This window comes from Lotus japonicus, chromosome 1, assembly GCF_012489685.1.
Source record: "Lotus japonicus ecotype B-129 chromosome 1, LjGifu_v1.2".
NCBI lineage: Eukaryota > Viridiplantae > Streptophyta > Magnoliopsida > Fabales > Fabaceae > Lotus > Lotus japonicus.
Genome location: NC_080041.1, coordinates 52,805,126 through 52,823,482, shown reverse-complemented (window position 1 = coordinate 52,823,482; position 18,357 = coordinate 52,805,126). Strand labels below are relative to the sequence as shown.

Sequence of the window (18,357 nt, the reverse complement as noted above, 5' to 3'; positions counted from 1 at the left end):
GGCCCAATTTCTCAACAGAGGAATCACATTAGAAACCTATCAAAGTCTAAGGACTATTTTGCAATCCTAAAAAGCAAGGATATTTTTTTTTCTTGAAAAACAACTAAACACTTCAACCATAAGGTTTGAAACATAACATAGCCTTAATTAAAAATCCTGTTATCGACATATAATTATAGTAACTCACAACGACATAAGTAGGGTTCCAAAATAAGTACGCACACTTAAACAGTGGCGAACAGGGTTTTAGTAATAGAGTTTCAGAAGAGGAAGAAGACTCAAACGTAAACTACTAAAAGGAAGACCAAACAGCTCCTTCCATATGTGCTTCGCCGCTTACTATCCCTTCTTCATCTCATGCATGGCTAAGTGTCGTCGGAAGGCTCTTCATCGCCTAATAGCGTTAAGCGCCCAAACAACAAGTAGCAAACAAAAAGGGTTAACTCCATGCAATTACCACATATAAAGGAGAAAACATTCTATTTGAATTTAATTACATAGCATGGTAAATAAACTAGCAACTTAACTCAAGTTAGATGGCAACTCATCCTATCAATTATGAATTTAAATCATATATCAACAAAACCAATCACGTGGAATTAAATCAAATGTCAACAACTTAACAACATATGTTAACTCATATATCCACACCTAAACAACATACATTAACTCATATATCCACTACTTAACAACATATATTAACTCAAATATCCACAACTTAACAAGATATATTAACTCAGATAACAACCACCTTAACAACCTAGACTTAAATCAGATAACAATAACCCCAACAATATAACATCAAATCAGATATCGACAACCACAACAGTATAACATGAAATCAGATATCAACAACCTCAACAATATAACATCAAGTCAGATATCAACAACCTCAACAATATAACATCAAATCAGATATCAACAACCTCAACAGTATAACATCAAATCAGATATCAACAACCTCAACAATATAACATCAAATCAAATATCAACAATCTCAACAATATAGAATCAAATCAGATATCAACAACCTCAACAACATAGATTAACTCAGATATCAACAACCTCAACAATTTAGAATCAAATCATATATGACAATAACCCCAACAATATAGATCAATCAATAACGTCTCGAAAGAAGGGACAATGATAAGACCACACCTTCTCATCGCCACTTTCACATCGTCACACGGGCGGGACAATCATAGGACCACACTTCATGATCGCCGCTTATAACGTCTCACAAGACGGGACAATCATAGGACCATACCTCCTGATCGTCGCTTATAGCGTCTCACAATACGGGACAATGATAGGACTACACCTCTGCATCGCCACTTATAGAGTCTCACAAGACGGGACAATGATAGGATCACACCTCCTCATCGCCACTTATAACGTCACACAAGACGGGGACAATGATAGGACCACACCTCCTCATCGCCACTTGGGTAATTCAAACCACATGTTATTCATGTTATCAACTAGCATAAGTCAATTCAATGCATACTACGCATCAAGTCAATATTCCAACATACCAACAGTCAGAGTATCAACAATAACCAATGGTCGAAGCCCCAAAAAACGGAGACGCACGTCTCTATTGTTTAACAATGGCCAAAGCCTCAGAAAACATTTGGCACAAGCCTCAGAAACAGTCAACATAAGCAAGCATACAACATTGCAAGCATACCAATATTTCAATCAAACGCCAATCAAGCTAAACACCATCATTTCACACGCAAGCAGTGCAGTTAAAGCATGCAAGACACTCTAAACCGAGTTACCCTTACCTTTTATTTCTCCATCCAAGCTTAACGTCACAGTCTGATCCAAAATTAAGTCCCTGAACTCAGCAAGTTCCCTGGAGCGTCCTCCTCCGTTGTGAAACCTCACCGCTTGCTCCAAAATCTCTCCCGTCGGCTCAACTCATTCCAAACCCTAAGCAAAGGATCATTGCTTAGTCACTACAAAACAATATAAACTATTAACGCTAAACAAAACCCGAAAAAAAGCTTTTGAAGCTTTAGAGTTCGGCAATTAGGCACGAATGGACAACAGGACCTTTGTTCGCTAAAATGTGCATAACTCGAGCTACAGAACTCGGAATGACACGAAACCAAAGCCAAAATTTCAACAACAGAAAGAGCTACGCTATAGCTCAGGCCATACAGACAAAAAAATTATTTTTGGACACGGTACCATACCCACAAGTCTCGGCCACTACCAAAAATAGGGTTTCTGAACTTTTTCTTCGATCTAATTAAATTCCTAGGTATTCTTAGGTGATACATAGAGTAGGGAAACACTCGGAAAAATTAAGGGAGCTAAAACTAGAATAGGGGCTTTTGGTCCAATAAAATTGCCCGAAAACTCAAAGCCGATGTTTTTTGAAACATATTTGGAATAACGATAAACAAGGCCTTTAGCAACAACTAATCTCAAAGGCACTAGGCAAGATCAAGAATTTTTGAATTAAAAAGCAAAGTCGGAGTAAAAATGGGACAAAGGTGGTCATTTTCAGAGATGAATTGACACGGGATCTACAAGATGGCCCCACCTCTCTATTAGCTACCGGTAGGGTCCCAGGAAAGGCCGACCTAATATGAAGTAACAGGGACCGGGTAGTCGTGTATTTCTGTCTGTGAGCTACTGAGCGATCATTGTCCGGTAAAGAGTGGACTGTCAGGAGTGTCCATGTTCCCGAGATGACTTTCCGAAGATAACGAAGCTAAGGCTTCGGACCCTTAAAACATACTCATCACATGATAAAGGAATAAAATAAAAATGTTGGCGATGAACTCACTATTTCCTAAGAAGTAGTGAGAGAAGTCAATTTGAAGTTGCGGTTGACTCACCCTTGCACTTATTTTGTTTCGTATGATGTGTAATATGTACAAAGTTGAGTTTGACTCACCCTTGCACTTATTTTTCATATAAGCAGATAACAGGTGCTTAGATGAGTCTCCCTCCAGTCATCGCAGTCCACACTGACTTCCCAGCACGCTCTAGCTGGCTCATGGATCCTAACACTGGCAACTGCTCATACCATGGCCTAACTGTTTTATGGTGCAGGGAACCGAGTGCAGGTCACATTGGCTTTCCACTGACTCTCGCGATGTCATTTTCATTCTTCCTACCTACCTAGGGTTAGTCTGATCACTTCAAGCAACCCTCAGCTGCCGACTCCACCAGTAGATGTACCCGTGGAGCCAGAAGAGCCCATACCAGCTGTACCCGTCAGGGAGATAAGTCCATCTCCCAATGTTGGACCACAGGCCCAAGAGTCTGTAGGATCACCTCCACCCAGGAGGAGCGTACCATGTTTCAGGGTGATGGCCCGCAAGCGGGTTGGGTCGCCCAGGTTCTCGAGGGACGCCAGGGTGTACCGTAAGAGATTTCAGAGAGGTAGAGCTTCAAGAGCCAGATAGTCAGTGCCAGATCCAGTGCCGAAGCCAGTGCATGTTGTGGAGGAGGAGGATGAGATGGAGGAAGACCCCGAGGAGGAGGAAATGAGGGGATGAAGCTGATGGTCCGATGATCTCATGATCACCATTTCTATTGTGTTGTATTATGACTTGTTATATGCATTAGGAGGACTTGTGTCCTCACTAGACAATTATCTGTGTGGTTGTGGTTGCAGGTGGACTTGTCCACCCTATGACTATGTTATGTGACTATGTTATGTTATGCTTGTTTGTTTCGTTAATCATTTGCATCGTTAGGGTAGGAGGTTGATTACCTGTGAGTAAAGGGAACTCAGGGGTAGTACTCTACCTAAGTGATCCCAAAGAACAATGAGAGAAAAATACTACCAAGATAGAATCGGTAAGAGAAAAAAAAAAGGTTGCGTCACTCGCTCTTAAGTGATAGGAGTTGGGCGAGTTCGTCACTCATGGAAGGGGGACGCGACACTGTGCACTATGCTAGATTATGAAATCTTCGTTTCATTCAGGAGAGAAGGGTGGAACTTGGACCAAATGAGTTCCCAGAGTTTCAAAAGGAGCTAGAAGACATAGGGTGGATGAAGTTGGCTAAACCACCTCGATACTTCAATCATGAGGTAGTTCGACAATTTTATGCCAATTCTCTTTTTTCTGAAGAGGCTAAAGAGCAAAGGAAGTCTTGGGTGAATGGAATCCAAGTGAATTATGATAAGGATACAATCAATAATTGTCTAGGAAATCCATGGGACCCAAACACCGATGATGAAGACGATTTGTGTGAGTACCAAACACAGGCACTTAAAGGCATGAATCATCTAAATGGATTCTCCAAAGATGCAGTGAGGAAGAAGCGCTGCATCCAAGGACTTGATACAAATAAAATGAAGGGTGGGATATACAGAGCCTGCCTGAAACAACTTCCTCTCATCTGGATGAATTTCTTGTTTACCAACATGTGGCCTTCTTCTCATGTTACACGATGTACCAATGAATGCTGACAATGAGCTACCACTCCAATACCGAATCACTGCAGCCTATATCCAATAGAATTGCAAAGAGAATGATTTGGATACAGCCAAAGCAGAATTTTCTAGAAAACTTCGTGAAGCACAACCAGAACAGCCAGAACAAGTTCTACCAACTCATGAGCCACAGTCATCCCAAATGGATCAGATTTTATCTAAGCTGCAACACATACAAGAGACATGGTCTGAGATACAAGCACAACAAACTGAGGACCAAGTACAACGATCCGAGGACATACTCTTACTCCAGCTAGTGGGTACACGTTTGTTAGAGGTGCAGGCAGAGCAAAGGATTCAAAATCAGCAGCAGATGACATGCTTCCAAGCTACTACTGAGCAATACAGGTCTGCAATGAGTTCCTCCCGCTCCACACCAGACCAGCCTTATGTTTGGCCATCCTATGAGGAGTATTTATCACATTTATGCTGGCCTGAGGACAGGCCCCACTTCACAGAGGGGAAGGGAGATAATATCCATCATGCTGGAGCTAGAGATGATGATGACCTCATGGGAGATTGATGCATTTGACTAAAAGCTCACCATACTGAGTGATTTTTAATTTTCTGTCATTTTATTTCAGTACTTAGTTGGTTTTTAGTACTTTAGTATTATGTTGGTACTTTCTGTTACTTGTTTTGGTTTTGAGTATTTTATTTTGGAACTTTCCATGGATTTTGGATTTGGAGGATGTCTCTTGGTTTGCCTTGTTTTGGATTGAAGTTTCATCCATTTGCTTAAGCGTGGCTGAAGAAAAGTTATTGATTGCATGATTGTTGGTTTTTAAAATTGAAAGCATGACCCTTATATAGACTTTTGTGGTTGCACTCATAGGTACATTGGCATGAATAAATGCATTTTTCACATGAGCCTATAGGCATAACCTTGTAATGTCTTGATATCAAATGGACTCTTGGCCTAAATTCGGGTGAGGGAGTGTGGAAATTGCATGGGAATGAAAGAAAGATCAAGGCATTTTGTTCTTTAGCGTAAATAACCACTTACCCAAAGGGCTAAGCAATGTTCCGGTATGGAACTATCAAGCATAGGCTAAGCAATTTGAAAGCGGTAAAGAATGAACAAAACGAGAAAATGCGTGAAATGTTAGATCCCCCACCACTTGGGTGATGTCTGATATTTATAGCTTGGATTTTGGTCCGACCGGACCATGGGTTGCCCGACCCATATATTACATTATATTGATCAGCCCACTTGTATATAATATCGGTGCGCCCATATCAGACCACAAAGGATGAAGAAGTTCCAATCATTTAGCAAGAATGGCCATTAACATGGACATTGGAAAGCTGAAAGTGAGAGTCCAGGATGATGAAGTTCAATTTGATCTCTATGAGGCTATCCAGCATCCAAATGACAAAGGACAATGTTTCAAAATTGATACAACTGATGAAGTGTGCAGAAAAGCTGAAAAGAAACCACATGCGTTTGATCCTTTGGAGATGGCTCTGATTAACATATGTTCATGCTCACAGTTCAATGATTTTGAGGAAAAAGAGATTGGGAAGTGTCTGTGAGAACTTGATTGTCTCAAAGAAGTGCCTCCTAACCAATTGGAAGTGGAGAACATAAAGAAGGAAGCTGATCTAAAGAAGGATGTTCATAAGCTGGAGCTGAAACTTTTACCCTCTCATTTAAAATATGTGTTTTTGCAGGGTGAAATAGGTAAACTAGTGATCATTAGCAGTTCTCTATCACCACATGAGGAGAAGAAGCTGATTGATGTTCTTAAGGAAAATCAGGAAGCTATAGGCTGGACTTGATCTGATCTCAAAGGCATTAGTCCTTCTTACTGCATACACAAAATTATGATGGAAGATGATTTCAAGCCGGTAGCACAGCCTCAAAGAAGATTGAACCTGACTATGAAAGAATTAGTCAGAAAGGAAGTGGTGAAATTACTTAAAGCATGTATGATTTATTTTATTTCTGACAGTTCTTGGGTGAGTCTTGTGCAGGTTATTCCAAAGAAAGGTGGAATGACTGTGATCACCAATGACAAGAATGAGTTGATTCCAACCAGAATAGTTACATGTTGGAGAATGTGTATAGATTACAGAAAGCTGAACAAGGCCACTAGAAATGACCATTTCCCATTGTCTTTCATGGATCATATGTTGGAGAGATTATCTGGGCAGGCATTCTATTTTTTTCTTGATGGATACTCCGGCTACAATCAGATTACAGTCAATCCAGACGATCAGGAGAAAACAACCTTTACATGTCCCTTTGGTGTTTTTGCTTATAGGAAAATGTCATTTGGATTATGTAATGCTCCAGCAACATTTCAGAGATGCATGCTAGCTATCTTCTCAGATTTGGTGGAGACGATCATTGGAGTTTTCATGGATGACTTCTCTGTATTTGGTGCTTCATTTGATCTGTGTTTGGAAAATTTGGATATCGTACTGAAGCGGTGTATGGAAACCAATCTGGTACTTAATTGGGAGAAATGTCACTTCATGGTGACTGAAGGAATTGTCCTTGGGCACAAAATCTCATCAAGAGGAATTGAAGTGGACAAAGCAAAGGTGGAAGTTATTGAGAAGCTACCACCACCAACAAATGTCAAAGCCCTAAAAAGTTTTCTTGGACATGCTGGATTTTACAGACGCTTCATCAAAGACTTTTTCAAGATTGCCAAACCATTGAGCAATCTCTTGAATAAGGATTCTTCTTTTCTCTTTGATAGTGCATGTTTAAAACCAATGAGCAATCTCTTGAATAAGGATTCTTCTTTTCTCTTTGATAGTGCATGTTTAAAAGCTTTTGAAAAATAAAAACAAAGTTTGATTTCTGCTCCTGTTATCATTGCTCCTGACTGGAAACTTAACTTTGAACTTATGTGTGATGCTAGCGATTATGCCGTTGGTGCAGTTTTAGGACAAAGAAAAGATAAAATCTTCCAGGCAATTCACTATGCTAGTAAAGTTTTAAATGAACCTCAAATAAATTATGCCACAACTGAAGAAGAATTGTTAGCAATAGTGTTTGCATTGGAAAAATTTAGAAGTTACTTGATAGGCTCAAAAGTTGTCATATATACTGATCATGCGGCTATCAAGTATCTCTTAACAAAACCTGATTCTAAACCAAGACTGATAAGATGGATTATGTTGTTGCAGGAATTTGATTTAGAAATCAAAGACAAGAGCGGAAAGGAAAATCTGGTAGCTGACCACAAAGGAAAAGGAGATAACAGATGCATTCCCTGATGAGAAGCTTTTTCTAGTTCAGGAAAGGCCATGGTTTGCTGATATGGACAACTTCAAAGCTGGAGGCAACATCCCTGATGAATTTAACTATCATCACAAAAGAAGTTTTTTAGGGATGCCACTCAATTCGTGTGGGATGACCTTTATCTATTCAAAGCAGAAGCTGATGGGATACACAGAAGGTGTCTAGCCTCAAATGAGGCTAAGGAAATTTTGTGGCATTTCCATAATTCTGCCTATGGAGGGCACTACAATGGGCAGAGGACAACTGTGAAAGTCCTCCAATCTGGTTTCTATTGGGCTACACTCTTCAAAGATGCTCATTTTCATGTACAAAGATGTGATGAATGTCACAGAGCAGGTTCCATTACCAAAACAAATGAAATGCCCTTGCAAAGTATCTTGGAAGTCGAAGTTTTTGATTGTTGGGGTATGGATTTCATGGGACCATTCCTGTCCTCATTCTCTAATGAATATATCTTGGTAGCTGTTGAATATGTTTCTAGATGGGTGGAAGCAGTGGCAACACCAAAAGCTGATGGCAAAACTGTAATCAAATTCTTAAAGAAGAATATTTTCAACCGTTTCGGAGCACCAAGGGTGATTATTAGTGATGGAGGTTCTCACTTTGTCAATTCTGAACTAGCCAAGGCATTGGAGCATTATGGAATCAAGCACAAGGTAGCATCGCCTTACCACCCACGGATCAATGGACAAGCGGAGGTATCTAACAGAGAAATTAAGAAGATCCTGGAGAAAACAGTGTCAAGTTCCAGGAAGGATTGGTCTCAAATATAGACTGCATACAAGTCTCTGATATGCTTAACCCCTTTTCAATTGGTCTATGGCAAAGCTTGTCATTTACCAGTTGAATTGGAGCACAAAGCCTATTCGGCTCTTAAATTTCTAAACTTTGATTTGAATCTTGCAAGGGAGCATAGGAAGAATCAATTGCATCAGTTAGAAGAAATGAGGCTTCAAGCCTATGAATCTTCAAAACTGTACAAGGAAAAGGTGAAAAAATACAATGACAGCAAGATCATCAAGAAAACCTTCAGGCCAGGTCAACAAGTACTCTTATTCAATTCCAGGTTGAGGTTATTCCCTGGAAAGCTCAAAACCAAATGGACAGGTATGTTTGTGGTTAAAGATGTAAAGCCTTATGGAGCGGTTGAGTTAGAGGACCCTGAAACTAAAAAGACCTGGGTGGTGAATGGTTAGAGATTGAAGCCTTACCTAGGTGAGGGTGTGCATAGGTCTACTGCAGCAGTGACCTATTTGGATGATCAGTGAAAACAATACAGGCGTCAAGCTAGTGACGTTAAAGAAGTGTAAGACCCTGAATTAAATAACTAGATTATTTATTTATTTATTTTCGTTGTATTAATTAATTTATTTATTTATTTTCGTTGTATTGATCTTGTTACAAGTCATGAAAACTAGTTATATGATAATTAAGTTCAGATCATGTTTAAGGATGACACTATAGTCATTTTGAGTGATAGCACAAGCCGTGTTCGCACCCGACTAAGGTCGAGAGTGTCCGAAAAAGGCTATATCCGCTCCTAGAGCACTGTTTAAGAGAATTTTAGAATTGAAGGGAGAATAAGAACCTCTGAATAATTTTCCCATGACCACTATTCCTATACGAAACCCTGGACTGTACGCACGTTAGGTTTTGCCTTCCGGAAGTCCGTCGAAGCTAGACTTCAACTTCTCGGGGACTTTAATTAAGACCCTGAATGAAGAGTTTTTCTATTTGGAGCTTCCAACGAAGTTTCCATCCGCCATGCTTCATTTGTTTCGACGTTTGCGATTTTTTCCAGAAGAGAGTTTCTTCATTCGACGTCAACTACAAAAAGTAGTTTTTCTGCGTAAATCGAGCTACACTGTCTCTGAGACGTTTTCCTCAATTAAATGACCTCTTAAATGAGTTTCGACATTCTGTCGCCAAATACTCAATTTTTATCAGCAAATGAAAGTACCAAAACGACCGGAACCACGAAATCTCGATTTTTTGCATTCTCTCCCCCATGTTTAAAATGAGCAGATTCCCTCCCTCATGTATTAATTTGTGAAAATATGCCCCTTCCGTTAGTTAGCCGTCTGAAAGATAACAGAGTATGCTATTTTCACCCCCTTTTTACTATCTGCACCACCTGCACGACGATTTTTGAGGATAAAATATTAATTAAAAAACCTAGAAATCTATCATCTTCATCTCTTCCCTCATGATCTTCATCTTCTTCATGGTATACAAAAAAAAACCCAGAAAAAAACCCAGCAATTTTATTTGCCACACACACATTGACAAAAAATACTAGTAAAATATGCCTGGCAACTTAAAATCCAAACGCACAAAATGAGCACCGACACTGATTTTTCTTAATAAGCCAAGCTATCATTACCATATTACAAAAGAAAGAGTACAAAAACCAGTAACAGAAACCAGTAAAAACAAGTTAAAAAAAACAAACTGCATCTGTTTTATTGGGCATATCAAATGGGAGTCTATCACCAAAGGAAACAATTTTACTAACACCTTTTGGAAAAGGTGGGGTATAACCGTATAAGGATGATGAAGATGTAGCAAATGAGCTGTCATTCCAAATGTGGACAAATAAAATACAAGAAACACTAAATTCTAAAAAGCATGGCGATTCTGCTTTTCAGGCTTAGGACTTCTCTATGGCCACAGACTCCTGATTGCTACGGCTATACCCACTGACCCACCACCCCCAACCATAAACAAACCCAGAACAGGCAAGAGTGGGAGGAAGAAAGAAGAGATCGAGAAAGATAAGGTGAAAGACGCGAGTTTGATGGTTGATTTCTCCTCAGATCATCTCTGAAAATGACCACCTTTGGCGTCTCTGTATTCCCACTCTCCATAGTGGTAGTGACAACACTTTCCTACTCCTTGTTACTGCAAGGGTGTGTCTTTGAATATCATCCATCGCCCCCTTATTCATCCATTAGGTTTCTAGTGAACTAGAAACAAGCATCCGTATCCTTACTCCGTGGAGTAAGTTCACTTCATGATTTATGAAGATGGATCTCTAGTGAGATCGGGTAGTTCGGAATCCAAGCTGGAAAACTTATTCCACTGGTAATGGTTATGTACTTTTAATTCCATAGTTGAAAAGAGTTTACTTGCCTATTTCTTTATCATATCTCATTTACTTAATCTACTTATCCTAACGGTTATACCTAATTGATTATGGGTAGGATTTAGTTTCAAAATCAAGTATCAATAACACATTAAGCCGGGGATCAACCTCCCCCTTCCTACTACCTCAGATGCTTAAGTATCAGGGTCAATCCTGATACCATGTTGTATGGCTTATTAATCCTAAGTACCGCCATATCCCATGACATACTATTATCCCTTTCTATTAGTGCAACATTTCAGTCATGCACAAACATTCATATTATAAATTCAATCATGGCAATTCAGCATCATAGTTCAAGTAATTCATCATTACATAAGCATATCATTCAATCATGCATCCAATAATATATAAGCAATAACAATATGCTTTCTATCGCAATAACGGTTAGCTCCATAAGCTATGTACCAAGACAAGGTATCGTCTAACCCCCCTTACCTTTGACTCTTTGTGATTTTGGGTCTTGAGCCTGAATCTTCACTCTCTGCATCATTGATTATGTTAGGGTTATTATAAATTCATTTTCCAAAGCATTAAGCTAACTTATGAATTATCTCATTTTCTTTTTAATTGTCTTATGCTCTTTGATTGATCAAATTAATTTTTCCTCTAACCTTCCTATGTCTTTCACTTTTCATTTATGTCCCTAAATTACTAACTTCTTAATTCTTACTAAAATTTTAATTCTACAACCTTGGTTTAAAACTTAAGTCATTTTTTGCTAAAATCACTTATTCTTTAAGTTACTAACTTGAATTTTTAATTCATAATCTAACCTATTGACTTCACGTCTTCAATTATTTTAAAATCAGTATCTTGAGCTCATAATCAGAGTCAGAATCACTTATTTAAGCAGGTAATTCTAGCTTAAGTTCCATATAATTCAAAGCTTACTTGCAAATTAGAAACGTCCAGAACATCTTAGAACAAATTAACTTCTGATACTCTTTTCATATAGTTTCCAACCTTCTGAGTTCATCTAAACCAGTTTCAGAGGCTAAAGATCAAAGGTTCATGCCCTATTGCTCAATTTTAAAACTGACCGAGAGGTGAAAATTGGGGTTTTCCACCTCAGGGCTTAATCTTCAGTTCTAGCTACTCTAATACGTTTTAACACCTTCCAGAAACATAAACTGATAAATTTGGCACTTCAATTCACTGCCAGAAGCTCAACCCAATAGCATGATCGAGGTCCAAAATTCAATTATTGGTTCAGTCGATTCCTAAGGTTTCAAGGCTCAAAACTAGTCTAAATCTTCCTAATATTTTCCTAACATGCATAAGGGTAAGTTTTAGATCGAAAAACGCGAAGAAATAGCGAGTTGTAGAGAACTCACTGAACAGCTCACCGGGTAAGACAACCGGAGCTTCGTCGGCGATGGAAAATCGTCGCGTCTGAGCTGTTCTGGACGTTGGTCCTTGTTCTACAGGTCATGGGGAAGAGAATGGTGCTATTGGATGCTACAGGAACGGTCTGAATCGCGAGCAAAGTCAAGTTGCAGTTACTGAACTCGTCGGAAACTCGCCGGAGATGAAGAACTTCGTCGTTCTTGAGCTTCTGGCATCCAAAGCTTCACCAAGCTAACCCAGATCGCTTCCTCTTCCCTCCAGAAGCTTAATGGGACAAGAATTTATCACTAACACTCACTGAATTGAGAGAATCGAAGAGAAGAAGTTAGTGAGCTTCCTCTCGGGTTTTCTCTCTTTCTGAGCTCTCTTCTCACCCTCTCTAGCTTTTGGGACTTAGAATGAGTTACAGAGGACTCATAGGATTGGTTTCAGGTCATTTTATAGGCTGAAGGGTGTTTAAAGTTGAAAAACAAGCTTGGCTCTTAATCTTAGTTGCACCACCAATGGTTATACATGCAAATGGATTAGCATGGTGCCCTTGGCTGCATGTGGTCTGATGAACACGTTTTGGAGCCTTCAGAGATGCTTATGGGGAATATGAGCTGATGATGGTAAGTTTTAATGGCTAAATAGTGACCATTTCAATCAGTAATAGTGGCACAATGCATCGGTTGGTCGATTATTTTATTATGTCTTCAGGTCGGGACAAAAATGGTACTATACTACACTATTTTGAGTCAGCTGAAGATTATTAAGAGTGTACTTCCCCTCTGAAAGTTTATTATCATCTTATTTGAATGATCAAGGACTCATTCATTCTATTAGGTTGGGGTTTAGATCAATCTGAGACAATGACTATTCATTGTCAAGAGATGTGATCAGATTATTTCTCTTATCCTTAATATATATATATATATATATATATATATATATATATATATATGTCTCGAGTTTTATGGCACTCGAAATTATGATGACCATTGTCTTTGGTACTTTCTATTGTCGGTTGTCCTATGTTGACTTTCCGACTTCTCGACTACGCGTAATTTTATCCTAAGATGTAATGTCACATATATGCACACACGTACACACTTAAACGCATATATATATATATATATATATATATATATATATATATATATATATATATATATATATATATATATATATATAGGGGCTTGTTAACTTACTCCCACTAGATTTTGTGAAGGAGTAAGTTAACAAAGAACACCTTTTCTTTTGGACTAAAACTGACCCTAACTTTTTTAAAAAAATTCTATAAAATTTGGGTTTTTGGTAATTTTGAATACCCAAAACTTAATTCAATTTTAAAATTCAAAAATTTCTCTCTCCACATTTATTACTTGCTTTATTTTTCTCTTTCTCTATCTTCTACTTCTACGGTTCTAACTTCTACCCTTTCACCCTCTTTGTCTTTCTCACAGTTGCCATGATGCCATGAACAAAGAAATATAATTTGTTGACATTAAAATCGTTATGGAAATGAAAATTATGAACGTGCTTCATATGAGAGTAACAATGGTAAAGCTAAAAAAAAACAATGGTAAAGCTTAAACATATTAGATTGATAAAAAATGCAACTCTTTAGTCTCGTGAGATTCATTCTAAATTTGCATTTACATTGTTAAAGCTTAAACATATTTCGAATTTCCCATGGATTGTGTGGAAGTGAATCATAACTCGGTCTCCATCTTTCCATCTTTTATGAAGGTTGAGAGTAAGAGTGAGAGAGAGAGAAATCCAGAGAGAGAACGAGGAAGAAGGATGGAAACGGTGGAGAGAGAAATCAGATTTTTTGAATTAAAGATTAAAGAGTTGAAATTACTTAAGTACCCATAAATTAAACTGAGTTTGAAAAAAGTTGGGGGCAAATTTAGTCAAAAAGAAAAGGTGTTCATTGTTAACTTACTCCTTCACAAAATTTAGTGGGAGTCTAATATCTTCATATTTCTAGGGTTTCGCAACGACTATGAGGTTTTTACCTGGTCGGTGAGAGGGTGGGATGTTACAGTATCCACGTCGTAACAATCATCATTTGGTTAGTTGTCATAGATTTCTTGGAAGTTTGATATGTTCAAACTTATGTTTTCCTTACATATTAGTTTCACAAATTTTTCTTCGTATCGTTTTCTTTTATTCTATCACATCACCTATTATATCACTTGTTTTTTTTTTCTTTCTATTTTATTCATACATCTTTTTAAATGTGGAGATGTGAAGAAGTGTGAAAGCAATTTTTTCGGCTTCTACTACGAAGCAATATAGATGTCGGCTTATGCAGAGAGTGATTAGGTAGAAGGTAATGGTGGGTTCTAGCTTTATCTTTTGTTGCAATTGCGGTTTGTGTATCTACTAACTTAAAATGCAAGATGCAATTTCACTGTGCACCATTTTTTTTTGTTCCCACTTCTGTTGATTTTGGGCCTAGGTCATTTCTGGGATTTGAGTTTGGCACCCCACCTATTGGGTTTGGCACCCCACTTTATTCAATACGGGAATTAAATTTCCGTATTCAAAACGGAATTTAAAATTCCGATTTTTTTTATATGCAATGAATGGTTGAAAATGTGCCATATGCTAAAACACAGAACGGTTTTTTAATTTCCGTTTTTTTCGTATTAAATTCGGAATTTTAATTCCCGTTTTTAATAAAGTGGGGTGCGAAACCCAATAGGTGGGGTGTCAAACCTAATTCCCCTCCCGTCATTTCTGGGCCTTATTAGATACTAAGTTACTTTTCAGTTTTCACATAAGGTTAGCACATACGAATCCTACCTGCTTTCTTCCGTGAAATCCGATCGTTGTTGTCTCCACCGCGCCGCTCAACTGCCAAGTCTCGCTTCTGTGCGTTCCAGTCACCTATTTCACAGCTGTATCGCCTCATCCCGGGAGTTGGGTTTGGAGCCCCACCCCTTAGGCTTTGCACCCCACTAAAATAGATACGGAATTTAAATTTCCGTATCAATACGGAAAATAAATTTCTGTATCTATTTTAGTATATAATGAGTGGTTGAAAATGTGACACGCATGCTTAAATACAGTACGGAATTTTAAGTTCCGTATTCAATATGAAGAATACGGAACTTTAAATTTCGTATTTGATAAAGTGGGGTGCCAAACCCAACTCCCCCTCATCCCGTACCTCCTCTCGCTAGATTCGCGTTCATAGTTGGATGTTACAACCCTACGAAGCTCATCTATCATCTATCATCCATTGAACCTTTGGAAACAACTGTGGCTTCTGCTTTACAGGTTGTGAACCTACACCCTACCTCCCCATCTATTCCTTTACAACTTTTTTGACTCCATTTGGATCACGCCCAATTCTTTGCTATAAATTGAACCATTGTGTGCCTTGATTTTCATCTTGTGTTGTCAACCCAGTTCCTTCTCTTTCTTTTGCTTTGATTATGTTGTTTTGCTTAGTGTTCATTTGTTCATCTGTTGACTTGTAGTAGATTTATTGAGTATCTCTGATGTGATTGTCAGGGTAAAAAAGTTGAGGCAATTCTCAGAAGGCGATGATCTCTAAATTCACGGCTGAGCTTCGTGAAGGTTGCATCCAACAACGACAGCTATTGATGTCTTCTCAGGTTAATTAGCCAAGCTTGGTGTTTGGTGATTTGTTTGTGTGTATGTCTCTGTTGTTTTAAGATCTAATTTGGGTTTCTGCTACTTCTTATGTGCACTGCTTCACACTTTCGGTTTTATGTCTAGGCTTTACTTTGATATTTTCTATTTAATGGGGTTTGATTTGCTGGTTTAGAAAAGAATTTTCTTCTTAAATGTTAGTGTGAGGACTCACATTAACACTGGAGAGGAATTTACAGAGCATAATACCTTAGAGTGAAAGAGTTAAGTTAACATAAAATTGATTAATTTTTGTGCATTGATCACTTAGACAAGGAACTGAATTGGAGGATTGCAGACATCTATGTTTTTAAACCTAAGACTTTTTTGCACCGTCTCTTTCCGTTGATGGCTATTGCATTCCATTTCCAAGTAAGATGAATTTTGATATTAAATCAACTTGCAAAGTATAGTGTGATCTTTCTAGCAATTTGTTGTTAGAGTGGTTTATGTTAGTCTCTCCGTACTGAGTGAAAACTGAAGAATATCCTGTTTTTTCTATGTTGATGTGATGTCAAATTGTCTAAGACATAGGGGAGCTAAGTCAAGGAACGTTATCTCTGTGTTATAGTTTATTTACTTTACGTGGGAACAAATAGGATTAGCTCCTCTAAGGGATGTGCATTGGTTATATATTGGTGTTTACATTTGAACCTCATCAGTTTACATTGGTGTTTGACATAGTTACTTTCTAAAATAACTATCAAGTGTAATTATTTGAACCTCATTAGTTTACATTGGTGTTTGACTTTAGGCATGTGTGCAGCTTGAAATCGTAAATTAGCTAGGTGGAAATGAAGGAATTAGGAACAACCAGTACTAGCAATAAACTTATGAACTGTGTTTGAGATTTATTTTTTCTTCATGAGATGAAATATGTGACTTTTAGATTCTAAATGAGAATGGGCATAGCTGCATTGCGCACAATTGGGAATAAATTCATATACTTACTGTTGTGGCAATCTTTTTCTCATCTTAGTAGAGTTGCCTAGATTTCTGTGAGTACTGCCAGATTCATATCTTGATATTCCCACCAAAGACTATGGTTGCTGTCTTGAAAAATGCCCACTGGCTCTTGGGGAGGTAAAAAAAATAGGGTTTCTCTGATTGTTTCTTACTTCTTTTCACATGTATAGCTGTTGAGTTTAGGCTTGAGGACTGATTGTATTTGTTTACATAGGTTCTCTTGAATTTTTGTTCCCAATTTCTGGTATCACAACTTTTAATGGATCATCCAATCTGTGTGTTTATTTCTAATCCGAGATATAGATGTTCTTGTGCTGTATTGTTATCTTGTGCCTTTTTCTAACTCTTTTTGTGTTAGTGTTATCAAATAGCGGCTATAGCGACGCTATGCCACTATAGCGTAGCGGATTTTTGGCTAATTGCGATGTCGCTATTGCCCTCTATAGCGCGCTACTTCCGCTATTTGCCGCCAAATAGCGGCCGAAATAGCAGATTTTTTGCTCACCGCGATGGTCCGCGATCGCGATTTGATAACACTGTTTTGTGTTGAGTTGTGCCTAGAGTTGGACAAAATCCACATTAGAATAAGAAGTTTAATGGTGGTTAAATGATGCTTGTGACAGGTATGAAGAGCATGATATCATTGTGCGGAGAAGCAATTCTACAAGGCACGAAGAGTATGATATCATTGTGCAGCCTCTTTTTATTAGTCATGAATGATGGCTGCTAATTTTAAACTATAAGAAGAATAGGTAATACCGGGTGAAAAAGCTTCCCACTAATTTTCCTTAGAACTTTCTACATTAATTCAAGGTCAAATTATACTGTGTGTGTGAGAAGGCAGATGAACTTCTAGATTTTGTAGTATGTGTCTGTCTATAGTAGTATTTCATAATTCTGAAGTAACATGTATGAATTTTTCATCCATCAAAAGAAAAAACAGAATTGTTTTTTGTAATAGCTACTAGCTAGCTATTATGGATAGTTTATCTCTAACAATTATTGTAGTACTATACCAAAGTGCAGTGGACATAGAGATTAAATTAGTCCATAAGTCTGTAATGACATTCTGGATTCAGTGTGGTATTGTGGTTCAATTTCAGTTATGGAGAATCTTCAAGTAGGGGATGACTTGCAGGCGAAGTGATTGCTCCACTTCATTGTCTGAATGTAAAATTAATTCTTGAACATTTCTTAAATGCTTAGTGTACTGACTCTATAGATTTTTAATACTTGCTTATTTTAAATAATGTCTAATTTCCACATATTAATTGTTGAACTGTTTATTGTGTGGTGCTTAGTTCTGCTTCATTTAGCTCACAAAAGCATGATACATGAGAGATGATGGCATGATATATGGTCTATTGTTGAGATGTGAGAATATGTGGTTTCTGTTGCTGAGACGAAAATGGTCTATTGAAAATGGGCAAAGTGTTATAAATAATAACCTTATCATCTTTTTTACTTCATTGGGTCTCAAATGGTCTATCGTTAAAGATCTTTTGTTGATTTATTTTA

General features: G+C 38.0%; 1 protein-coding gene and 1 long non-coding RNA gene across 2 annotated transcripts; both read left to right on the top strand.

Moving 5' to 3' along the window:
• Positions 1–6,298: 6,298 nt before the first annotated feature.
• Positions 6,299–8,923, top strand: LOC130738113 (uncharacterized). The gene is made up of 4 exons (XM_057590021.1): positions 6,299–7,244; positions 7,365–7,657; positions 7,808–8,471; positions 8,556–8,923. Exons 1-4 carry the CDS (start codon positions 6,299–6,301, stop codon positions 8,921–8,923), a joined length of 2,271 nt encoding a protein of 756 aa, XP_057446004.1.
• Positions 8,924–15,348: 6,425 nt separating this feature from the next.
• On the top strand, positions 15,349–18,104 carry LOC130721086 (uncharacterized). The gene is made up of 3 exons (XR_009013345.1): positions 15,349–15,495; positions 15,733–15,836; positions 17,463–18,104. It is a non-coding gene; the product is annotated as an uncharacterized LOC130721086 (long non-coding RNA).
• The last annotated feature ends 253 nt before the right edge of the window (positions 18,105–18,357 follow it).

Coding starts and splice junctions, on each gene's coding strand:
- LOC130738113 (XM_057590021.1), top strand. CDS start 6,299: ATGGAAGATGATTTCAAGCCGGTAGCACAGCCTCAAAGAAGATTGAAC. Junction 7,245..7,364: donor TTTTCTCTTTGATAGTGCAT/GTTTAAAAGCTT, acceptor CCGTTGGTGCAG/TTTTAGGACAAAGAAAAGAT. Junction 8,472..8,555: donor CCTGGAGAAAACAGTGTCAA/GTTCCAGGAAGG, acceptor TCTATGGCAAAG/CTTGTCATTTACCAGTTGAA.